Consider the following 26581-nt stretch of genomic DNA (forward strand, 5'->3'; position numbering starts at 1 on the left):
AAGTAGACATGCCAAAACACTCTTGTAAATGAATGATCAAGACACTGTTGACAAACAAACAAACAAAAAAAACCCACAGCCTAAAAGTTGATAATTATTCAGCGGAATTTCAAGGAATTAAGCCAAGAAGACAGCCTCTCAGATCACTCTGAGGGACTGCTCCAAAGAAGTAAGGGAGGAGCCAGGATACACAGGAGTTTTACAACAAAAGCTAGGTTGTTAGAACATCAAAAGATTACTGTTGATTAAAGGAAACCGGCTATCTCAAGTTTATGAATTTAGCACTTATTCATATATGGGACGATGCAAGAGTCTTCGATTACTAAAACCATTCCTTTGATCTGTACCTCAATTATCCAGGGCCAGTAGCCTGCTTTTCTCCATCCTGAATCCCCTCAGGTTGCACCGTCTGGAGAGCTGCAGTGGCTGATGGCTTGGTGGCTGCAATATCCTTTGTTTACTGACATGGCAGGCAACATTTTTCATTGACATCATCAAGGCCTACAGAACATATCTGGATTCTAAACAGTTGATCATAAGATTTCATCGTGTCTTTACTACACCATGCCAAGCCCTGGGAACTTCATGGAGTTTTCATTCTAAATCTAAGTAGGGAAGGTCAGAGGCCTTGAGGAGTTCCCACTGTGGCTCAGTGGTTAACGAACCCAACTAGCATCCACGAGGATATGGGTTTGACCCCTGGCCTTGCTCAGTGGGTTAAGGATCTGGCATTGCCATGAGCTGTGGTGTAGGTCACAGATGCGGCTCAGATACTGCGTTGCTGTGGCTCTGGTGTAGGCTGCCAGCTACAGCTCCAACTGGACCCCTAGCCTGGGAACCTCCATATGCTGTGAGTCCTAAAAGGACAAAAGACAAAACAAAATAAAAAAATAAAAACACCAATACACACTGCTATGTATAAAATAAACAACCAGATCTACTGGATCAGAAGCTATCTATATTCAGCATCTTAAAATAGCCCATAATGGAAAACACCTGAAAAAGAATATCTATCTATGTATGCATAAGTGCATTACTGTGCTATACACCTGAAACAATGTATATCAACTACACTTTGATCAAAAAAAAAAGACACTTGTTCTTATCTTTTATACCATTACACCTGAGTACTGAAGAACAACTTAAGAGATTCAAATACAGGTTGTTTGTCACACTGTTTGCCTAATTTGTGTGGCAAGTGTTTACATACTTGTAATGAACCAGGCGGTAAGACAAGTCAAGGAACAAAGGGAAACAGGATTTATGAAAGGGGAGAAATATTCCAGACAATTTAGAGACTGAAAAAATTGAGGGTCAACTGAAAAACTTGAGGGTCAACTGAGTAGCTGACAGCCAGTAGAAAGACACAAGTCTTGGTACTCTTGTGTAGACTAATCCGAAGTGTCAAAGACATTTTCAGGTCTTTGTGTATTCTCCAGGAAACCTTGAACATTTAGCTGAGGAGCCAAGGTGATACTGTCTCTGAGAAGTGTCTGCAGGTGCCCTTCCATCCCCATGCCATCATTTTTGGGTATACCAATTCCTTCACTGTAATGTCTCAAAGAAATGAGCAAAGATACATCTACAGAGTTTGGTGCACTGATGTTTATCCCAGGAGATTTATAATTCTAAGAGTAAAAATAACACGAATGCTCAGAGATTGACAAATAAACTGGTATTTATACAATGGAATTTTTGCAGCCATTAAAATTCCTGTAATACAAGAGTATTCAAAATATAGGGTACATGTTCATGGCATATATTTTTAAAACATTGTTTACATGTTTATACATATTTAAACACAGTGATTCCACATTTAGATGCAATAGCTAAAAGTTCAAAATGCTATTGTAACAAAAACAAAATGTTTAAGGTATCTGTTGCTGGGTGGTAAAATGACAGATAATTTTTGTATTTTTCTTTGCCCTTTCTTGTATTTCCCAACTTTAATTTATTGACTCTGTATTGCTTTTGCAATAAAAAACTTAATTTATGAAACTCCATAAATTATCAATTTTAAATTTATAAAAATTATTTTAAAATAAATGTATGATGATTGTTCAATTATAAAAATCAATTTATATGTATTTACTGATGTTTTAAAAGATATGTGAGAAGACACATCCTGTATTCATATTTGTGTGCATATGTGTTTGAGGTAAAGAGTTACCATGATCAAGAATTGTTTTTAGGAGTTCCCGTCGTTGCCCAGTGGTTAACGAATCTGACTAGGAACTATGAGGTTGCAGGTTCGGTCCCTGGCCTTGCTCAGTGGGTTAACAATCCGGTGTTGCCGTGAGCTGTGGTGTAGGTTGCAGACGCGGCTCGGATCCTGCATTGCTGTGGCTCTGGCGTAGGCCGGCAGCTATGGCTCCGATTGGACCCCTAGCCTGGGAACCTCCATATGCCTTGGGAGCGGCCCAAGAAATGGCAAAAAGACAAAAAAAAAAAATTTGTTTTTATCCCATTTATCTGGATCCTCAGCCAGTAATTTTAAACCAGAGCTAGCATTTCCTAACATTCTCTTACAACTCTGAAATTCTACTTTCGAAAGAGAGAAATGAAATATGGGTGGGGAAGCTTGGAATTGACCCATCCTCTCTCAAGCTAGAAGAAAATGGAATTTAATAGTGTCATTGTTTTAATTTTTACTGGGGAAGCAGGGTGGTACTAGGAGGTGGAGCCAGGGAGGCACAGGGCGGTACTTCAGTCTTTGCATAATTGCCTTAAGTCTCCATCTCTCTTTAACAGGGACGATTTTCCAAAGTTATGTAAGGTGCTATGCAAACGTAGCTTCAAGTCTCCCCCTTTGTAAGAACAATAGTCATAGCCAACGTGAATGTTAACACTCATTACGTGCCAAGTACTGTACTAAATGATGTGAGTGTGTAGGATACAGACCCAAGTGTATATATTAAACCGAGGCCTCACCGTGACATTTTGAGGCAGGTATTATCATTTTCCAGATGAGGAAATCAAGACTCACCTTCCTCATCTGCAAGGCCCTGCAAGATAGAAATTCTGTTACTGTCCCTGGGAGAGATGTGGGTAACTGTGTCCTTTGTGATGTGCTCTATTGTCCACTCATCGCCTCCTTCTCGATCTCTTTCTCATCTTCTCTTTTCTACAGATGCCACTGTCACTGCTGGCAAACCTTCAGCCACTTCCCCTGGCGTGATGACCATCAAAAATACTACTGCCGTCGTCCAAAAGGAAACTGGTTTGTTCCTATCTTAAGACAGTTGCTCCAGGGTCATCGTTATGATGCAACTCTATTTAATGGGTCCTGCCACTGTGAGGAGAATGTGACAAGGACTGAGAAATGGAAGCAAAATAGACACAGTCCTTTCTCTAGGGGAATTCTCATTTTTTGGAATGTCTCATATAAATAATATTGTAGGTTACAGAAATTAAAACAATCCAGCAAAGCACATAAACAATAAATGTGATTGAAATGGGGGTCAAGTTCAAAGGGATCTAGTAGTTGAGGGGTGAGGAGGCCCTGTGGTCCAGCCCAGTTGGATTTAGCCCAGAGCGTGGTCCTGTCCAGATGCTGACCCTGAGTGAGTTGAACCCTGTATTCCTCAAAGGGCCTGTGTCTTCTGAATTTTAAAACAAGGCTCATTAGGGAGTTCTCATTGTGTCTTAAAGGTAATGAACCTGACGAGTATCCATGAGGATGCAGGTTTGATCCCTGGCCTCGCTCAGTGAGTTAAGGATCCAGCATTGTCTTTCGACACCAGCTGCAGCTCCGATTTGACCCCTAGCCTGAGAACTTCCATATGCCATGGGTTCAGCACCACTCCCCCCCCCCCGCCAAAAAAAATAAGTTTTCCAAAACCACACACCCTCTAAGAGGCATAAAGGTGGCTGAAACCCTATCTGTTTTATTCCAGAGGTCATACACTCCAGCAACTATCAACTGCCACAAAGACAGAGAAGACAAGCCTCAATTAGCCTTTATGCATAACTGCTAAAGAATAACCAATATAACCAAGCCCTTGTCTGTGTCATACAATATAAGTGTAATACGTTATTTGTAATTATTAAATTCCAGAAAATTGTATGGCTATAGTTAAGGGACTTCCTGACATAAGGTGGTACTTAGAGACAGCAGCAGAAGAAATGGTGGCTGTAGACCAATAAGGGGGAGGTTAATTCTAGCAAAGCATTAAGACAACCATACTAGAAACTTCTGCAGAAGAGGATTCCAGGGAGACTGCTGGAAAAAACTCAGCTGAGATGCAGCAAGGGTTTGGATTGTGAGAGTGGCTGTGGCATAAACCTGGAAAACTGACAACAACATGGCTTCTTTGGGGGTTGGACTGATATCCATAGGGGGTGACGGCTCAATGTATCTCCTCTCTGCTCTCACCATTTTTACATTTTTTTTTTTTTAAAGAATGCTCTGCATCTTGTGGAAGCCAATAGGTGGTTCTTCCAGCACTTTCTCACACCTTTCCCTTCAGTTCATGAGGTGGTTTGCTAATTTCTGATCCATGAAAACTTGCTGGATCTTGAAAGGCAATACTGGAAAGTAGATATTCACGTTAAGACTGACCCATTACCGCATACGTTTTACTAGCTCTCTGTTGAAAGTTGAACAGCTCTCCCAAGTTAAGAAACAGAAACCTACTTGACAGCCTAATTCCAAAATGGTATTTTTTAACATGCTTTATGTTTTCTGACTTTATTTTGAAATATTGCCTTTATTTTGAAATATTGTCTTTTTAGGAGTACCAGAAAGCTATCACCAGGATTTCTCACATGCAGGTATGTTAATATTCAATATGGAATGGTCATTTCATTTTAAACTATGTTTGCTAGTTTCAAATGCCTATAGAAATACAGTCATCAATTTTATTTTTACGTTTATTTTCTTTTTTGCTGTTTTTGTTAGTATTATTTTTATTGAATTATATTTTCTGTACAATATTATATAAGTTACAGGTGTACCACACAGTGATTCATAATTTTTAAGTTACGCTCCATTTATAATTATTGTAAAATATTGGTTATATCCTTCATGTTGTGCAGTAGATCCTCGTAGCTTATCCTATGTGATAGTTTGTGCCTCTTACTCCCCTTCCCCTCAACACTCCCCACTGATAATCAATCATTTATTTTAGAACCAGAAGAGTATAGGTTATTGACTTTAATCTCACAGAATTGTACAGGTAAACAAAATATGTTCTTTTACAAATTAAAATAGGCACTTCTAGTTTCCTTCAACGTTTGGGAAACATAACTTGATCCTCACTTTTCTTAAGTTAGATATGTTTCAGCTTTTTAACCCACCAAGGGTACTTGAAAAAAGTCTAAGAGTTTATAAAACCATTGAACTTCTTCTCCCTTTCCTACTGTAAAGAAAAATGAAGAACTTAAAAGCACCTAATTAATTGGCACCATGTCAAGAATAAGTATGAGCCATTTGTGTCTCAACCCTGATTCTTTTTTGGTCCTATGCTACCACTTGGGGCTATTTTTCCAACCCTCTCCATCTGGGAACTGTTGCTTCCCCGCTTTGGTGCTGCTGTAAATCTCACTCTGGTTCATGTATGTGTTTCTTTACTCTTCTGTGTTTCTAAGCCTCCCTTCACACTGTGTCTGTCCTTCACAACAGAAAAATTGATTGTATAGCTGAATTACTATCTCATAAATTAAAGCTAAATGGAAAAGAAGGCTGAGCAATAACAGTGAAAGGAAAAGCTACATTTATTTTTTTTAATCAATAATAAGGCTTTTAAATACAAATTAGCCCAATAAATATACTCTTTTCCCTGTAGGTCTTGCCTTCAGCTCTGTTTACTTCATTTGGAAGCAAATATGCTATGAATATGTGAGAGTGCCTTGAATTTAAATTCTGTTTCACTCTCAACATGTAAAAGTTCGAAAAAGAGTTTTAGTGATCTTATTATAGACTACACATAAGGATAATGGAGAGGGAACAGAGCCTTCAAATATAGGTGATCTGGATAGGTCACAGTCTACTTCTAACTAGTTATCTTACCTGGTATAAGTAACTCAAACTCATTTGTCTTCTTTTCCTCATTTATAAACTGCTTATACCAGTTTCCTTGCAAATTTCAGATTCTATGATCAGTCCAATATTCTTTTAACATATCAAAGCACTATGTTCATATGGGATAAAGAACCATATGGAGCCTATGGTTTTTTTCCCGTTTGGGGGTAGAAGGTCCACATATAGCTCTTATCCACAGTTACACCTGTGAGACCATGTAAAGAACACTGGACTTAGGAGTTCCCTTGTGGTGCTGTGGGTTAAGGATTTGGCATTGTCATTTCAGCAGTTGAGTCATTGCTGTGGCGTGGGTTCAGTCCCTGGCCAGGGAACTTCCATATGCCACAGATATGACCAAAAAACAAAAACACTGGACTTGGAGTTGAAACCTATGGGTCTTGGTTCTGTCATTAGTTGTGTGACCTTGGACAAAAGATTTTACCAATCAAAGTCCCAGTTCCCACAAGGTTACTGTGAAGAATCTAATTTTTGAAAGGATAACAATATCTGTAAAAGTTTATTAGTGTACTTTCTGTAAAAAAGCAAAGGGACATTACCCTGATTTTCCCTGCTTTATTTTTCAATTGCTATGTGGTCATTTACTTCACACTTTTGTAATTTGATGCTTTCTTTTTCTCCCATAGAAATAACAGGCATTATTTTTGCAGTGATGGCTGGCATCCTTCTAATTATCTTCTTAATTGCTTATCTTATTGGCCGAATGATAAAGGTGAGGATTCAGTGTTTAATTTTGCTGTAAGTGCTGGTGTGAATAGCTCTAGGAGAGTTTATTCCCCTGGGTTCAACTAGACTCATAAAATGCCATCTTTATCTATGCACACACAGAAGTCACTGAGTTACTCTAGTAGTTTTTTTTTTTTTGCATTTGCCATATAAAGAAATTCCAAATATAAATCTATCCCCATTTTCCAATGAAAGAGCCTCCAAAGTTTTGCCTCACTTGATCTAAGATATTTTGAAAGATATGGATAAAATAGTTGAATTTCTAACTATAGTATCTAGTTTAATATGTGTATGAAAAACATTTAAAGTAACATGACGTATTTATACATTTAAAATGTTTTGCTTTTTTTCATTCTCATATTTCCTGAGGCAGATGTTTTTAAACCCCACCTGTGAATTTTCCTGGATGAGTGATTTTTTTTCATCACGAAAGCTAATTTTAAGTCTGTATGACACAACATTCCAAAGCACATAGCCTTTACTATAACCTTTTATGTAAGACAGTTCAGACACATTTGTGCGTGTGTTTATTTATTTATTTACTTATTTAGTCTTTTTGCCTTTTCTTGAGCCGCTCCCACGGCATATGGAGGTTCCCAGCCTAGAGGTTTAATCGAAGCTGTAGCCACCAGCCTACCCCAGAGCCACAGCAACGTGGGATCCGAGCCATGTCTGCGACCCACACCACGGCTCACGGCAAGGCTGGATCCCCAACCCACTGAGCAAGGGCAGGGATCGAACCCACAACCTCATGGTTCTCAGTCGGATTCGTTAACCACTGCAGCACGACGGGAACCCCATGTGCGTGTGTTTAAGATGTTAGCAACTGGAACTGTAATCACAGATCCTTAAGTGCCTGGTCACAAAAGAATAGTGCAGTTATGTTCTCATTTGCCCTCTGTTCTTGATCTCTCTTTATGACCTTCCTACCATAGCCACTGTATATATTCTCTTTAAAAAGCTTGTTTAGAGGGAGAGCAATACTGCAATGGCAGGGCGGTAACAAGATTGATAGTAAATCTACATAAATTTCCTTTGTCCTTTCCTTTTTTAACTATTTCTATGAGGTGACTTTTATAATCATCCGAACCTGTGGTTGACTAACATTACTCCATGTACATGGATCTTCTAGAAATAATACTTCCGTAGTAAAAGTAAAGTAATTAAGAATATCTGCTTTATTAGGAGAGATTTTTGTAAGGACTCAAACGGAAGATGATGGGTCTGCAGGTTAAATGTTGGGAAGAAAGTCATCTCCATGTGCTTGGGCATATATGCCAGACTTAGTTGTCTGCTCTTTTGGTTGATCTGAAAAAAATCTCAAAATGCCGATGATATCCTTAGTTGGCAAAATTCAGAGAAAATCTTCAATATGGACACAGAAGAGTTGTGTCCAATATGGCTAAGAGAACTTGTCTCTTTTTTAAAAATTAAAAAAAAATTTTCCATTTCAGCTTTTCATTACAGTGGGGAAATATGATTTCCAGGTTTGGGGTAATCATTCCCCTCGGAAATCGCAAATACTCATTTAAATCAAAGTTTGTAAATATCTATGAAATAGGCGACTTATCCCACCAAAGAACTCCACAAAGTGAATTTTCATCAGAAGAAAACAGACTTTAGCCAAAAAATTTTTTTTTTAATCTGAAGGGTTTTTCTTTATTGTGTCTAAGTTTAGAAAACTGTGGCATTAACATTTTTTCTGGTTTTTATTTGTAGAAACCTTTGCCTGTGCCAAAACCTCAAGACTCACCTGACATTGGCACACAAGACACAGCAGATCCTTCTGATGCACAAAACACAGCAGATCCTTCTGAACTACAAGACACAGAGGATCCTCCTTTAACTTCTGTAGAAATAGAAACACCAGGTTGGTGATAATACTTTTATTGCCATCTGCCTTTTTAGATGGGAGATAAAGTAATGACTGACTTCTGCTTTGGGAAGTGCGCTCAATTAGGATTCATTTATAATCTGCTGCATCGATGTCTTCTTTGTAAGATTTTTTTTAAATGTGAATGTTTATCTGCAGCATAATGAAATTCTAGGCATAAACTATCTTTAAAAAAAGAAGTAAAACAAATACTATTATGTAAAACAAAGACAAGTTCTTGTGTGTACTTCTTACTTTCCAAACTGCAAAGTGGTGTGTAAGAGACCCTGCAGTGGCTTTAGGTGAATAGCCCCAGATCTGGAGCCAGACCCGGATTTGAATCCATACTCCCACACACACACACACACACACACACACACACGCATACACACACATATATTTCATTACTCAAATGAATTTATCACATCTGTAGTTGTATAATGATCATAACAATCCAATTTCACAGGATTTCCATCCCATAACCCAAGCACATCCCCCCACCCCACAATCCATACTCCAACTTATCAGCTGTGTAACACTGAGCCAGCTCTTCATATGGAGATAATGACAGCCAATGTGGAGACAGTTTAATATGGCCATAATTATGGTTTCACTTCTTAGAATTTCATGAGGATTAAATGAACTACCACAAGTAAACCATCTAGAATTCTGGCCCGTAGTAAGTGTCTGTGCCTGATAGCTATTATAAATATTGCAGGCTGCATTCCCAAATGACCTCTGCACAAATGGCTGGTCACTTGGTTCCATTTTCATTTCCACCCCCAGGTGCTAAGTGTCAGGTGTATTTTGTTCATCCAGATTAGTACTGACTCATAATGTTTTTCAAAAAGAGCACTCTTTGCCAACCTTAAAGAGTGAGAGATTTTTTTACATCTAAAAACATCCAGATAGAGAGCCTACTCTCTAGCACAGGGACTTATACTCAATATTCTTTAATAACTTATAAGGGAAAAGAATCTGAAAAAGAATAGAAATATATGTATAACTGAATCACTATACTGTACACCTGAAGCCAACACAGCATTATAAATCAACTATATGTCAAAAAAATTTGCAAATCAAAAACCAAACCAAAACAAACAAAAAACCCAATCAGATATTAGTACCCTCCTGCAAAAAAAAAAAAAAAAAAAAAAGGTAAACTCTAGAGTTTTGTGGCACAGCAGGTTAAGTTCTATTAAAATTTGCCTGAAGCCTATGCCCAGGTGATGTCTAGTCTAGGAGATTTCCACTAAAAACAAGACTCTATGGAATGGGCTTTAAATGTTCAAGCAAAAGGGAATTCCTTCTGCCTTCTACAAAATTGATGGAAGTAAAAATTAGTAAAAAATCATGACAGATAAATTTCCAGATTCCAGTTTTAAGCCTACACCTATCTTCAAAGGGCTGCTAGGGTTTTCCAGGCTTTGGGATCATAAAAATAGAGTTTGAAAGATCCATCCCAGTTACATAACCTATGTGCAGAGCTAAGCACATCATATTTTCTTGTAGGTTCTTAAAGCTTACAATGATTGTTATGTAGTTGTTTAGTCCTAGGAAGTTCATGCTCTATAGAGTAAATGGCATATCTGTAATTCTTAGGTCAAAGAATTAAAAACAAAAACAATCTGCAGATACTTAAAACAATAAAAGTTTTGAGTTATGTATAAGATTCACCTCATTTACTAAGGTTACTTTGTTATAGGACTTGCAGCTTGAACAAATATCCTTATTTATTTTACCTACATTCTGCACTGTTTAAAAAAAAAGTGTTTGGAAGGTTTTTTTATCGATTGATTTTTGCTTTTTAGGGCTGCACCCGTGGCATATGGAGGTTCCCAGGCTAGGGGTCGAATCAGAGCTGTAGCCACTGGCCTGCACCACAGCCACAGGAATGCCGGATCTGAGCCACATCTTCAACCTACACCACAGCTCACGGCAATACCGGATCCTTAACCCACTGAGTGAGGCCAGGGATAGAACCTGCATCCTCATGGATACTAGTCGGATTCGTTTCCACTGCGCCACACCAGGAACTCCCTGAAGTTGTTTTTAAGGTGGAGCAATTACCAGCCAAAGCCTTTTTTTTTTTTTTTTTTTTTTAATTTTATGGCTGTACCCACAGCATATGGAAGTTCCTGGGCCAGAGACCGAATCTGAGCCACAGCTGCATCCTGCGCTACAGCTGTGGCAATGCCAGCTCCTTTAACCCACTGTGCCAGGCCAGGGATTGAACCTTCACTTTCACAGTAACCCAAGACGCTGCAGTCAGATTCTTAACCCACTGTGCCACAGCAGGAACTCCCTAAAGCCTAATTATTTTAAACTTAAATTTCTATATGCTTATAACTATTGATTTATTTTGGTGACATATTTAGTGTTTTGTCTGCTTCTTTTTTTATTCTTCATACAATCTTGAGCCTCTCTGTGGAAAAGCCCACAAAAGTTGAAAACAATATCCATCAAAGTGCATAAAAATATCCTCATTAATTTAAGTGCGACCAACATTTACCAAATGCTTACCGTGGGCTGGGCACTGCAGTGACGTTAAATGTAGTAATAGGAATCTCTGTACTTTAGAAGCTGAGAGTCTTGTTGGGGCAACAGACAGACTGTGGCCATTGCAGGGACAGGTTTTAAGTTAGCAGAGGCATTAGCATCTAGAAAGGACTGGGGTCAGTAGCAAAGGCTTCCAGAGATAAAATCACCTAAGGTCAGTCTTAAAGGACAGACGGACATTTCTGGGGGAAAGTCAGTTCCAAGCAAAAGGGCAGGCTTTCATGCAAAATCGTAAAAGACAGGGAGTTCCCATCATGGCTCAGTGGTTAACGAATCCGACTAAGAACCATGAGGTTGCAGGTTCGGTCCCTGGCCTTGCTCAATGGGTTAAGGATCGGGCATTGCTGTGAGCTGTGGTGTAGGTTGCAGACGCGGCTCGGATCCCGCGTTGCTGTGGCTCCGGTGTAGGTCGGCGGCTACAGCGCCAATTGGACCCCTAGCCTGGGAACCTCCATATGCCTTGGGAGCAGCCCAAGAAATGGCAAAATGACCAAAAAAAAAAAAAAAAAAAAGCATAAAAGACAGAGTATGGTGTACTCAAGGAGTTGGGTGCATTTTCATGTTGGCAAGATTAATGCTTCCATTCTCAAATTCATTTCTCATTCACTTCTAATACACATAAAGGCAGTGGAAAGGCAGATGAACCCGATTTGAGGCTCTTTTTAGTCCCCATATTTGTGCATATGAAGTTATTAAATATGGCTTGGTAAGTTAGCGACATTGTAACTGGAGAGAAGGTTCTTGTCGCAGAAAGAATCTAGAGAGGAGACACAGAGGTCAAGAAATTAAGGCAAGGATTTTTTAAGCAATAGGTACGCGGTCAAGGGGTGAGGGGGTAGACTCAGGTGAGTAGCTGCCCTGAGTTTCTTTGTGACATTCAGAAACCACAGTGTCCCACCTTTCGTTGTCTGCCTCTAAGACCTTGTCACCCTAAAATATGTGGTTTCTTGTTAGTCCAGAGCTTCCTGCTTTTCTTTGCCTGCCCAAGGACCTCCATTGTTTCCAAAATGTATGGTTTTCCTGCCCTTTGGCCCATGCCCTCTCTCTCTGTTCACATCTAGCACTCTGCCTGCTCTAACAAAATGAATTATAAAATCTGACTTCACTTCACAGGAAAATTTGAGAAACACATCAGCGTCCTAAAAAATGCTTGAGACCTATTTTTGTAGAATACTGCTCTAAAGTAATTTACAAGTCAAAAGGCAGTGATAAATTTGAGTGATCCTGCCATCTCAACGAGAACTAAAGATGTTAGGCGATAAAGAACTAATTGCTTTAGCATCCTGGAACTTGCACATGGTTGATTATTGGTGGGAAATGAGAGTAAGTGAATCTGAGTTAGCTGCCCACAGTGGCAGCCACATGTGAGCCCTGCCAGCGCACTTCTGGGGGAATTTTAGAATGCACAGTTCCTATAATGCCCCAGCGGAAGAAAATTGTGGAAAACATCTGCTTCTATAACAGAAACGTTCTTCCCATCCCTTTCCCATACTCTCCGAAAATAACATAAATCCAAACTACCAGCAAAGAAAGGTGGAACATCGGATTTGGTGGTGGTGGTGCCGGTGGGGGTGAGGGGGTGGGGGGAACCAACCTTTTCTACCACATGCTAGAATCAGAGAGGAATTTAGCAGAGTTTCTATACAGACTTGCCTTTGCTCATGTCTAAGGAAAAAAAGTTACTTCTAAAAGAGACTACAGATGACGAAGCTTGTCTTAAATTCAAACACACATATATAATTCAGCTCACTTATCATTCACTGACTTCCTGCTATATTCCACCCCTACATAATTTCTCTCTTAGTTTCTCATCTCTGCAGAAACTAGGAACAGAGAAATTATGTTTATTCCTTACCAAAGTCTTTTAGGATAGATTGTCTAAGAAATTCTGTTTCACTTACACATACCTCTAATAGAGCTAATTTGAAAATAAATGTTTTTCATTTCCTAACAATTGTATTCAAGAACAACTCCATAAGAATGTAGAATACTGAATTTATTTTATGCATTAGTTTTCTGTTGTATTTAACTATAACTATGCTTTACACTACTTTTTTTCCCTTTACAATCCTTCTGCAGCATCCTGATTGATGAGAATCTGCTCACCAAAACAAGTTATGGAAGAATTCGAAGACACAAGACTTCAGTTAAGTGAAAAATAAACATCCAAATTTCAGTCAAGTGAAAAAGGAACATGTAAAAAATCCAGTATGCTTATGATGAAACATGATGGAAGATATTATGAGGAAAAGAATGTATATATATATAGGTATAACTGGGTCACTTTGTACAGCAGAAATCGACAGGACATTGTAAATCAACTATAGTAAACAATGAAAAAAATTAAATAACCAATAGATTGTGTATCTTCCAAAGTTGTCCAATATCAGGATGAAAATTTCATCATAATAAGTCCAGTGGCAAATCGTTTCTTTCATGCTTTTATTTGTGAGCCTGATTTTTGTAATCAAATGACTTGGAATTCTTATTCAAAGCCTTAGTTGGCGAGTTCTCTAAGACTGACTTACTCTCTTCTTTTGTGTTTTAATGATTGTGCTCTCAAATGAAAAGCTTGTAACAGCTAGATAAAAATCGAATTCTCTTCTCATTCTTAACTTCTGAGTCTATTTTCATCGTTTTGAATAAATTAAGGGGACAGCAAAATGCTAATATTTCCTTCATGGCTGAAAAGGCAAGGTATGGTCATATTAATGATGATGTTTCAGTCACACTAATCGAGCTTGTGCTTGGCAATGCCTTGCATACATACATACAAATACATATGTACATATATGCAGATAAAGCTGTGGACATATAGATGTATAAAATGACACCCACATTCAACCTTTAACGCATAAATCAACACAAAGGGTTTTTCCCATTTAAAAAGTGAGATGTTACATATGTATAACTGGCTCATTTAAAATAACTCATCTGATAGTCTAGAGCATCAACTTGTTCAGGGCACAGATAGATGAATTGTGCTCCACCAGAAGAGTTATTTATGTCAGTGCGCAAAGTATCCTGAGAAACAATCAGTGACTTTTCCTTGCAAAAGAAACTTCTTAACTCTGTAAGTGCAAAAGCTGTGCAAATTTGACATCAGGTGAATCTATTAAAAGGTTACTTTATATTCCCAATTAAATTTCTTAACCTGTCCAGTCCTAGTTTCTCTTATTAATAAAATTTTGGAAATTGGTTTAAATGATCTAAAAGAAATTTCTGGACACAGGAGACTAAGGTTTTGTGACTATACAGTCATCATTCACTTGTAATAAAAGTTGAAAAGCAGTATAAAAACAAAGTACCTTCTTGTGCTATTTCCAAGTGAATAAAAATCCATATGGCTTTTCATTGTTGTGTGATAATTAAGTTAAAAATATTACGTACACATATTTGAGCTTGAAAACTTCGATTTATTTTTTAATAACTTTTTAAAAATTTAAATCTTAACCTACTTGTATGTTCAGAGAGTATTCTTGTATTAAATTGATTATATAAAAATAAAGACTAAAAACATATTTCTCTTGGTATGTATTTTTTAAAAAGCGTTTTAATAGTATTATTGGGTTAAATTAATCAAATGGAGTGGAGTTCCCTCATGGCTGAGTGGGTTGAGGATCCAGTGTTGTCACTGCTGTGGCTCTGGTTACAGCTGTGGCATGGGTTCAGTCCCTGGCCCGGGAACTTCCACAGGCAGCTGGCATGGCCGAAAAGAGAAGATAATTAGTCAAAGGATGACCTAAACATCAAGGCAATTTTAAATACACCATCTTCAATAAAAACAAAACATGGAACCAAGAGAGAACATGAAACTAGTCATATCTCTAAGGTAATCACAAGTCAAAGACAGTAAGAGATCAGAGTTGACTGTCCCATTTCTACCAGAGCAAAAAAGCCCACGAAATAATTAAAACAGGAATTGCTTTAACCTCCTTGAACTTTTCCTTCATTTCTCTGTCCTTCTATCGATGAACCTTTCACATGTAAACTTAATGTTTGTGAGAAGACACGGCCTTTATTCTTCAAATGTTATAATTAAATCATCATAGGATGATAATAAAGACGTCTCACCTATGAGGCCAACATGACCCCATGGTTCACTTGGAATTTCTCCAACTTTAGGACTGGAATGGGGGTTGGGAATGAAACATTAGAAAATGTTATTCTTCAGGCCTAGGGGGTTGCTTGTATAGGTGTGAGCAAAGGATTTACATACACGAGGGGGAAAATGAACGGAGAAGGGGAAGAGATGCTTGATGGTAGAATGTGGGGAGGAGAGGACTGACATGGTGAAAGGGGTATTGCAGTGATATCTGGAATAGTAACTGAGGAAGAGCCTTCCGATTTATTCTAAGCATTTGTCCTATCGAATGTTGCAAATTTCACAGAAGCAACGCCTAAGAGCCAGTGTCATTTAAACAAAAATCAGTACATCATTCCACCTGATATCATGCAGAAGCCTCTTATTATGCCCACCCAGTTCTAATGCGTTTGTGCCCTCGGCTCTGTTCAGCTGGAATGTGTCCCCTGGCAACTGATAAACAACTTTCAGGCTCTAGCTTTAAACAATCCTGTTGCTTGTAACTATGATCTGAGTTCCATTTCCTGCTTCACTGTGATTCATAAAGGGAAGGGAATTTCATTCATTTTTGTAATTCCTGTGAGGCTTCACAAAACTTGCTTCTTATTTCATGAAGCTTTTCTTAATATGTAAAATGCCATCACACATAGTTGATATAAAGGTTTCACACAGCGTGATGTGGAAAGAATCAGTCTTGGAGCTCGAGTCTGAACCCTTGCTTATTTATCCACATAATTTCTATTTCCCTCTCTGTAACGTGAGGATGAGAATAACTACCTTTCAAAAGTATCTTGAGATGTTTTCAAAATGACGTATACAAATGGCCAACATCAAGGGGGTGTTTGCATCCTCTGAAACTTACTGATGTCTGACTCTCACTTGGGAAACCTAAACGACAGATGTCGCAGTCCAGCCAGGAGATGTGGTAACAAACATGCCTAAGGTTGGGAGGGACGGTGGGAAAAAGCCTTTCCTGTGGGCTTTATATGGGCTATGAGGGTTTGATGTTGGGCATATCAGAGATGACTTCCTAGAGGAGGAAATAGCTTTTAATAGAAAGTAAAAATGCTGGAGTTCCCATTGTGGCTCAGCAGGTTAAGAACCGGACTAGTATCCATAAGGACATAGGTTCGATCCCTGGCTTCAGTGGGTTAAGGATCTGGTGTTGCCACAAGCTGCAGTATAGGTCACAGCTTTGGCTCAGATCTGGCATTGCTGTGGCTGTGGTGTAGGGCAGTAACTGCAGCTCTGATTGGACCCCTAGCCTGGGAACTTCCATGTGCCATAGATGCGGCTGTAAAAATTAAAAAAAAAAAAAAAAATTAAAGGAAAAAAAAAAGTAAAAGTGCTTCCAGACACCTAAGGACTGAAGAAAATCCAGGCAACCGAGACAGGATTTCCAGAAGCCGAGAGGATGGTAGGTGAGAGGTCCCCAATGATGGAAAGATTTTTTTTTTCTTGTCTTTTTAGGGCTGCACCCAAGGCATATGGAGGTTCCCAGGGTAGGGGTTGAAGTGGAGTTGTAGCCACGGGCCTATCACAGAGCCACAGCAATGCCAGATCCAAGCTGCGTCTGCGACCTACACCACAGCTCATGGCAACACTGGATCCTTAACCCACTGAGCGAGGCCAGGGATCAAACCTGCGTTCTCATGGATCCTAATCAGATTCGTTTCTGCTGAGCCAAGACAGGAACTCCAGTGATGGGAAGATTTTGCAGAACCCACAGAAGCACCCAAGAAAGATTCCAGTGGAAATCTCTGCCGGGAGTGGGGTTCCGGGCCACTGTGAAGATATTGGTCTAGTCAGGACTTGCCTACTCCCTTACGTCATTTTTCCCTTCCTGTTGTTCCAGAGCGAGAGGGGGCAGATGCTTTGGGGAGCAAGATGGAGAAAGAGGAGTGAAAGATTTAGGTGGGGTGGGGGAAGGCATAAAGACAACAATTTAAAAACAGAATGGAAATTTTGATTATGGCATTGGTAAAAATAATTTTTAAATTTTTGTAATTTTTGTACAAGTTTTACAGTTATTTACAGTTATTACAAAGTATTGGCTGTATTCCTCATGTACAATCCATTCTTGCAGTCTGTCTCACACCCAATTGTTAGTATCTCCCCTTTCCTACCTTTATATTGCCCCTCCCCCTTCCCTCTCCCCACTGGGAGCCACTAGTTCCTTCTCTATATCTGTGAGTCTGCTTCTTTTTGTTATATTAACTAACTTGTATTTTTTAGATTCCACATGTTATATGATATATACATATATGCCTTCAAAGTCCATCCATGTTGCTGGAAATGGCAAAATTTCATTCTTTTTTTACGGCTGAGTAGTATTCCATTGTATGTGTATATGTATATGTGTGTATATATATATGTACACATATATCACATCTTTTTTTAATCCCGTCATCTGGATTGATGGACACTTAGGTTGCTTCCTTATCTTAGCTATTGTAAGCAATGCTGCTATGAACACTGAGGTGCATGTATCTTCTCAAGTTAGTGGTTTGCTTGTTTGTTTGTTTGTTTGATATATACCAAGGAGTGGAATTAAGGGGTTGTACGTGGCAGATATTTTAATTACTAACTGGAGGACTATTTGTAGTACTTAAAAGTGAGCAGAAGAGTAATGGAGTCTATCCAGGTTTTGACAGAGGAACAAAGGAAGAACCAGTCCATAGAACACATTTTAAAGAACACAGGAGACATAACTAAATTTGTTTTTAATTGTATCCTGTGAGTCTTATTCATTCAATAAAATCATTATACTGCCAGAATTATTAGTATAGCAAAACCATTTGTCAGTGAAAAAAAAAAACCAGATTAGGCATAATGAAAAGAAAGCTTATACATTGTCAGTGTATCTCTGTAAATTAACTTAGAAACAGCAGAAAAATGTATGGCCAAATTTACAAATTTGCCCCTATATTTTGGCTCAGTATTTCCATTTTGAGGAATTTACTCCAATAAAAAACAAGAGTAGTTTGTAATTTATCTTCTAATTCATCTTGTACATTCATAGCAGTAGCTAATAACAAAATGAAAAAAGAAAATAGCTCGTGTCCATCTGTCTCTACATTAGTCATAAATTACTTGTTAGTATATTAACAAAATAAACTGTTACACAGTCATGAAAAATTACAAGTATGGTGACCCTGTTTCCAAGTGGAAATGTGTGTATAAATTACTTTTAAATGAAAAGATGGGAAACATAGCATGTTTACTCTGAACTAAACAGAAGTACAGGTACATAAGTTAATAAGTTCAGGGAAAAAAATGGGCAGCAATATTCAATAGTTTCTTTCTACCTGTTATTGCTTATGAACCAGTGCCACCAATTTAAAGTGAAATGGGGAGTTCCCATTGTGGCACAGTGGAAATGAATCTGACTAGGAATCATGAGGTTGTGGGTTCAATCCCTGGCCTTGCTCAGTGGGTTAAGGATCCAGCCTTGTGGTTAGCTGTGGTGTAGTTTGCAGATGCAGCTCGGATCTGGCATTGCTGTGGCTGTGGGGTAGCTCTGATTATTCAACCTCTAGCCTGGGAACCTCCACATGCCACAAGTGCGAGCCTAAAAAGAAAAAAAAAGTGAAATGGTACCATTGCAGGTTTCTGCTAAACACCTCTAAGCTAGAGCTCTATTTCAAACTGAACACCAGCGATATTTTGGTATATCATTATCCATATCCCCTAAAACATGTTTTTTGGGTGTGATCGAAATGTGCTATGACTCTGCAAAAAGAGTCCTGGAAAGTTGACAAAGAAATGCCTCAGAGAAAGGGTGGAACAGAAAGATTCCTGTTTTCTAACTCAGCAATAGAATAACTTAGTCTGTACACCTTAGGAAGAATGTGGTCTTATTTTTTTTTAATGCAATGTAGCACTAATTTTTTTCATATTAAGACATGTATCAGTTTGTTGTAATGTTAGGAGCAGGTATGTATATGATCGTCCACCAGCTCAAAAAATTTTACATCATGCAAATCCTGGTTGAAAAGAATCAGGCTCCGTTTCCCTCAACCCAAGGAAATAACAGCAGTGTCATCCCAGCAACAGAAGGCCGAACATTGTGATCCCTCTCCCTTGTGGGAACATGTCTGCTCCAGAACAGTGTTTACTTCTAGATACTTCATGGCCACTGCAATTGGCACTGACCATGGTTTCCACAGAGGCTTGTAAAGAAAACCCAAAAGGAAAGCAAATGAAGCCCTTGTCTCTCTCACTGGGACCCTTTGAGCAAAAGGTGTAGCAGTTTGTGTCCCCCATGTCTCCTGACATGTAATATTTGTTGTTCATGTCTTAAGCTAAACACAATCCCTAAGAAATGATAACCGTGCTACATTTAAAAAAAGAAACAAACTTTTAATAAATTGCTGTGATCTGCTTACCTTGAGATTTTCACAAAACTCCCAATATACTGAATTTACAAGTTCCCAGGGTTTTTCCTTTATTCTTGTTTAGCTTTATTTCTTCTTTTTCTTTCTTTTTTTTTTTTTTTTTTTTTTTTTTTTTTTTTTTTTAGGAATGTACCTGCAGCATATGGAAATTCCCAGGCTAGGGGTCGAATCAGAGCTACTGCTCCAGGCCTACACCACAGCCACAGCAATGCAGGATCTGAGCCACGTCTTCGACCTACATACACCACAGCTCTTGGCCAGATCCTTAACCCACTGAGCGAGGCCAGGGATTGAACCCTCATCCTCAAGGATACTAGTCGGATTCGTTTCCACTGCGCCACAGTGGGAACTCCATTCTTGTTTAGTACAGCTTAGAGCAGGAGCCTCTGGCATCCCGTGATTTGTCTACACTTCTCTTCCTTCCAGGGGACATGAGAGACTCAAGGCAATGACAGAGCATCTTCACATCCTAGCTCCCTCACTGTGTCTGGGCTAGAGCCCACCAAAATGGTACAGTATTACCCAGACGACTGGTAACTCTTCTTGAAATCACAGCTAGGACAGATCAGGGGTCTGCATTTCTTTCTCAAATATTCTATAGGTGGATAAGGAATTGAAAATAGCATTATGTTTCCCTGTAGTTTAAAAACTTTTCTTAAAGCAAAATGATCAATATTTTTTCATATTCTTTTTCATTACGGTCTTTTACAAGATATTGAATAGAGTTCCCTGTACTATACAGTAGGACTTTGTTGTTTATTTTATATATAGTGGTTTGTATTTGCTAATCACAACCTCCTAATTTATCCCTCCCCCATTTCCCTTTTGATAACCATAAGTTTGTTTCTATGTCTGTGGGTCTGTTTCTATTTTGTGAATAATTTCATTTGTATCATATTTTAAATTCCACATATACGTAATAGCATATATTTGTGTTTGTCTGCCTGACTTCAAAAAGTGATCAATATTGATTAATAAAAATGGCTTTTCCCACCATTCCTCAAGGTAAATGAACTTGAATCCTAACTCTTCTGTCTGGTTTCTGACCACGTGGATAGCCCTCTTCCTGTGTGGCTGGTACTTCTCTGTATCCTTAGATCCTGATATCTTGGCAATTCCTAAGCTACCTAGACTGTGTGCTGCCACCCATTGGGGTTTTTTAGTATTGTTGTATTGTCACTGCTTGAGATTATTGCTACTTTATCTCATCCCCTTGATTGTATGTGTTATTAATTAGGGCAGCTTAAGATCCAACCTACAATGATGCTAACAGGTTTTCTGGACGAGACTGGCAGATGGAACAAGAGGTATCTTCCCTCACATGCCATTAGCCATACTTAGCTCCATGGTCACAACTAAATGTTATGGAGGCAAAGGCATGCTGTTTTAGCCACTATGTCCAGTAATGCATTATCTAATAGCAGTGATAACTGGCATCCTTCTTGCTCCTTTTCTTAAAGGAAATAAGTCAGAACTAAAGTTTCTTCACTAAGAATACTGTTCTCTGTAAGTTTTTAGTCTATAATCATTATTGTTTTAGAAATCTCTTCTCTAGTTGTTCAGGGATTTTTTTTTTTTCACATATAACATATCAAGTGATTTTTTTTTTTTTCCGCAGCTCTTGAAAATTTAAGTTTAAATCTTCCTTTGTCTTGTAACTATAATTTGAACCCAAATGTACCTGACTTCAAGCCCAGGCTTCTTCCACTACAAGCATCTGCCAACTACTAATGAGACGCTTCTGTGCAACATAGAAACAAAGATGATGAATAGGCATGATTATAATAAAAGAGGAAATGTGATGCTCATCTCTAGTGAAGTACCACAGGTGTTCTGGGAACTGAGATGGGGGAGGGAGATCATGGTCACTTGTGGACTTTCAAGAAAGACTGAAAGGGTCAGAGATGAGAGGTAGACATCAGCACAGGAAACTATGAGTCATACACAAGAAACGACTAAGTTAAAACATATGGGGCATGAAGAGTAGGAGTCTTACAATATACAGAGGATGAGAGGAGAAGGGGTGAGAGCACAGACTTCTCAGTGACCTCCAGGAAGCACAGTGGATCCTGCTCAGAACACTAGGTCAGAATTCTCCCAGGGACCCCAGAGGCCCACGTGCCCCTGAAAGAAAGTTAAAACCACAGGATCTCGGTTTACCATGTGTGGTACTCCCTGCACCCTCCCACACACCAGACACACCGTGACCACCGTACTGGGGAGTAGGGGCGAGGAATGTCTGAGGCTTCTTCTCTCTTGTCCTAAAAGACGGGGGATGGCAGACCCTGGCCACAAGCCCATGTCTTCCCTTGACAAACAGAAGACTGTCACAAATCTGCGTCGCTCAGGATAGGCTTTTGAATGAATACAGACTATGACCTCCCAAAGTTGCCACCTCAAATATATAAAATATAGAGTAATTTAAAAACATCAGGACATTACCGAACAATCACACTATGCTATAGCCTTAGGTTTTGTGACAAGGAATTGTATTTGTTGTATGTTTGAAAGATCACAGCAGAGTTACCTGGTGGTCCAGCAGTTAAGGATCCAGTATTGTCACTGCTATGGGGCAGGTTTGATCCTTGGCCCAGCAACTTCCGTATGCCATAGCCAAAGAGAAAAAGGCCGAAAAGACTACTGATGGGTCCTACAGGAAGAATTCATTGGTGTGTGTTGGTCTGTCCAACTAGGTAAGGTATCATAACTAATTTTACTTTTCTCCTTTTCACATTTTTCTAGCTTCTAAATTTTCTATAGTAAGCCTTGTTACATTTTTATGGAGTTCCTCTCGTGCCTCAGCGGAAACGAACCTGACTAGTATTCATGAGGATGTGATTCAATCCCTGGCCTCACTCAGTAGGTTAAGGATCTGGCGCTGCCAGGAGCTGTGGTGTATGTTGCAGATGCAGCTTGGATCTGGCATTGCTGTGGCTGCGGTGTAGGCCAGCAGCTGTAGCTCCGATTTGACCCCTAGCCTGGGAACTTCCATATGCCGCAGGTGCAGCCCTAAAAAAAAAATTTGTTTTAATTAAAAAAAAAAAAAGCCTTATTGTATTTTTAAAGAAAAAAGTACAATAAAAGCCATTAACTTTTTCAAAGTTAAAAAAAAAAAAACATTTCTCTAAAGGAGAGACTGCATTAATCTACATGGGGTTTTACTTGTAATAAAAGTAATGATAAAAACGGTCATCCCAAGTAGATGAGTTCTTTGACTCTATTGCATTTCTAACATATTTCAGAGACTGTTTAGTTGTGCTTACTAAGAACCGTGCATGTCAGTTCAAATTAGAGATAAGAACTTCACTGCCGCTTTGGGAATCCAAAAATGTTCTTCAGTACAGATGGGTCTGGAAGATGATGAACCTGTGTTGAGTGGTTCCTATTTTTTTGAGCTTGGCCTTGAACTTATCTACCCCATAGAGGCATGCTTAGCATTGATCTCACACTCAGGTCAATCATTTTGCAATAAAAAAGATACAATTTCTCAAACTCCCCCTTTTCCAAGTTTTATGACTAGAGTTCAACCTGAGTTCACATTATCAGTTGTTGAACATCATTCGATGGAGCTTATTAACTGGGATTGTTGCCTCAGTATGGGACTCTTCCAAATGGTTTTGCCAAATGTTAGCAGTGGATCATATATTAGAATATGTTATTTCAGCCTCTACTGAAGTTACTCATAGGATGTCCTTGACCCATCTCATGGCTCTTCTCTCTCATGGGTGGTATTATTTGTAAAAAGATGTACTCTGAGGAAAATTAATAAAATAATTTTTAGACCTTTATTTCAACTGGGGTTGAGTAATTATTTCAAATATTGCCAACCATATGAAAGTTATTTCCATCCTCAGCTGGAAGATATTATATTTTAATCAAAAGCAATCAGTTTAATGTAAGTCTTACTTAACCTGAATCAATTAAGTTCTTTCTAGGCCCATTAAAGCATAAAAGTGCTGAATATTTTAATTTCCTCAGGTCAAAGAACCCCCATCCTTGGGTATTTTTTAGAAATTAAGAGGGGCACTGGGAGTTCCCGTCGTGGCGCAGTGGTTAACGAATCCGACTAGGAACCATGAGGTTGCGGGTTCGATCCCTGCCCTTGCTCAGTGGGTTAACGATCCAGCGTTGCCGTGAGCTGTGGTGTAGGTTGCAGACGCGGCTCGGATCCTGTGTTGCTGTGGCTCTGGCGTAGGCCGGTGGCTACAGCTCCGATTTGACCCCTAGCCTGGGAACCTCCATATGCCACGGGAGCGGCCCAAGAAATAGCAACAATAACAACAACAACAAAAAAAAAGACAAAAGACAAAAAAAAAAAAAAAAAAAAAGAGGGGCACTGAAGAGTGTCCAACATCCCTTATTCTTACTAAAAAGAAAAGGTAAAGTTATCTGTATCAGCCCCACATTTTGTCTTCCAGCTTCTATTCGTATTTCTTACACTTTCTCCATCACAAAGCAGTGAGAGTAATTTTTCTAAAACATTAAGTTATATCATGTACTTCCCCTATGTAAGATCTCCAGTGGCTTTCCCATTGCCCAGAGTAATCCCCTCATCCTTAGCATGCTCTTCAAGGATCTGACCTGTCTACATACCCAGGCTTCTGTCCCCTATTCACCACCCTCTCCTTGTTCACGGGGCTCCAGCCAATCCCTTTTCCTGAAACTGCAACATATTTCACTTACTCCTTTGTCAGGAACTTTATTCCATTTTTTTCTTCCCTTTTTGTTTAGTCCTTTGCTGGGCTACCTCCTTCACATCATTCCTAACACCTTCAAAAGAGAGTGTTGATTTTATTTTTTGTCTGCGTTGTTTGCTACTGTATCCCCAAACCTGGGGACAGCGAGTGGGAGACAGAAAAACTCAATACAATGTTGTTGAATAAAATAGGTCTCCCCAGCTTAGCCAAGGCAAAACTGAGTCTTATTAACTGTATATAAGGTACCCCAAGGAAAGGACCAACCTGGAAAAGACCAACTTAGAAAAACAATCATGCACAGGTTATGAGGAGAATTTTGAGGGAATACAAACAGGACAGAAATTGCTAAGAGGGAAACTAAAACTGTTTTCATATCCTTACTCCCTCAAGCTAGAAAAAGATTCTCAAATTAAAGACATGGCTTCAAGGTGAAGATGAAATTAAGGCTGTGGCCCTGAAACTGACTTTTTATTAACCCCTTTTAAAGAATTGAGTCAGTGCTGAGTAGATGCTTTCAGCAGTACAAAATAACTTTCAAAACATTTGAAGGCATTGTCCCTCAATACACACAAAGCAGCAGAGGTTAAGTGGTAAGAGGCATGACAGCCATCTGACTACAGGAGATCAGGGATAAGTGTGAGTCGGGACTCTCTGTCTTTATCTCTCTAAATTTGCCTCCCCCGAGGGTTTGCAAATATCCCAAATCATGGCCTAGAATCAGACTTGGTAGAAATCAGGCGTTTCATCCCTTTTATGAAACCACTGTTGCAACCTCTTAGAACAAAAACCAAGGATATATTGGCAGATGGCCATTGTCATAGTTAGTTGGAGGCGTCATTTCTGAATCTTTATGTTCTTTCAAATGAACATAAATTAATGTCTAACAGTCAACAAACCAACAATAGCAAGGGCAAGCTGCAGGATATATCTAAGAGGAGCTCCTGATGTGGCTCAGGAGTTAAGAAACTGACATAATATCTACGACGATGCAGGTTCAATCGCTGGCCTCGTTCAGTCAGTTGAGGATCTGGTGTTGCCCTGAGCTGTGGTGTAGGTTGCAGACATGGCTCGGATCTGGTGTTGCTGTGGCTGTGGCACAGGCTGACAGCTGCAGCTCCGATTTGACCGCTAGCCTGGGAACCTCCATAGGCTGCAGGTGCAGCCCTAAAATAAATAAATAAATATACACACACACACACACACACACACACACACACACATATATAATCTAACAATGAAGATTAAAATAGTCAAGACATTCCAAATTCAAAAGTGGACAGTTGTTGAAGGAGAGCCTGGGACAAGCCACTTTTCAGAAATATACCTTGGGAGACTGAAGGATGGAACCTAAATATTTTAATTTGCTAATGACTCCTGACCTGAGATGTTACCCTTCATGCATGCAAAGAGCTCCATGCTCTGCTGTTGGCCCTTCACATACCACGCACTATTTTTTTTTTTTTTTTTTTTAGCAATCACACATCTTCACCTCCCAAGTGTAACCTCTGGCTCACAAGTGCTGGTAATACCACACATCAGAAAGACAGACTGCTCATCTGAGCTCAACTTGAAACACTCCTTTTTGATCTGTAGAGCTAGAGGCAATAGAATTAATAAGGTTCAAACTCTCCAAGCTCCAGAGACTCTAGTTTTTCTCTTTCTGATTGGGAAAAACAAATATGAAATAAATATAAAAAGCCTACCATGGAATGGTTACTTTCCTGACTCAGACTATTTTAAAATAGTTCACATTAATAATAACTTAATGGAAAAGAATATAGAAGAGGAATATACATACACATATATATCTGAATCACTTGACACCTGAAAATTAACATACTATAAATCAACTATATTTCAATAAAAATGAAAAATAACAATAATAATAATACTTAAAACCAAAGAATCAGAGTAGCTGGCAAAACAAACCAGGTCTATGTCTTCTGATGTCTAATCCAGTGCTCTTTCCACTGCTGCCTCACTTGACTGAACGTTTTTAGATACTACAAAGATCACTACTATTCTAAATAATTTCTGCAAAAAAAATTAATAAAAGAAACCTCAATTCAATAAAATCAAAGGACCAGAAGAGAGAGGTCTCACACTGTGATGATGGCAGAGCCCAGCAGGAAAAAAAGACTCTTCTTTCTCAGCAATAAGTCAGCAAATGAAAAACTATGATCTCTTTATTTGTGCTAGCTCCAC

The 26581-nt window shown here is 39.0% G+C and overlaps 2 protein-coding genes across 4 annotated transcripts in view; one reads left to right on the forward strand and one right to left on the reverse strand.

Annotated features, from left to right (window-relative positions):
• The window catches only part of GYPA (glycophorin A (MNS blood group)), a 29498-nt gene extending 14779 nt beyond the window's left edge, over positions 1–14719 (forward strand). For both annotated transcript variants that reach the window (NM_001444704.1, XM_005656526.4), the window contains 5 exons: positions 3131–3220; positions 4735–4773; positions 6667–6752; positions 8486–8636; positions 13278–14719. In NM_001444704.1, coding sequence (NP_001431633.1) covers positions 3131–3220; positions 4735–4773; positions 6667–6752; positions 8486–8636; positions 13278–13285 — 374 coding nt within the window. In that variant the 3' untranslated portion in view covers positions 13286–14719. The remainder of the gene's footprint in view (positions 1–3130; positions 3221–4734; positions 4774–6666; positions 6753–8485; positions 8637–13277) is intronic.
• The window catches only part of LOC146400931 (uncharacterized), a 165311-nt gene that overhangs the window by 95228 nt on the left and 43502 nt on the right, over positions 1–26581 (reverse strand). The window lies entirely within an intron of this gene.

This window comes from Sus scrofa, chromosome 8, assembly GCF_054392235.1.
Source record: "Sus scrofa isolate SSC_HxYL_T2T_F1_AM1 chromosome 8, Sscrofa_HxYL_maternal_Yorkshire_Landrace_v2.0, whole genome shotgun sequence".
Taxonomy (NCBI): domain Eukaryota; kingdom Metazoa; phylum Chordata; class Mammalia; order Artiodactyla; family Suidae; genus Sus; species Sus scrofa.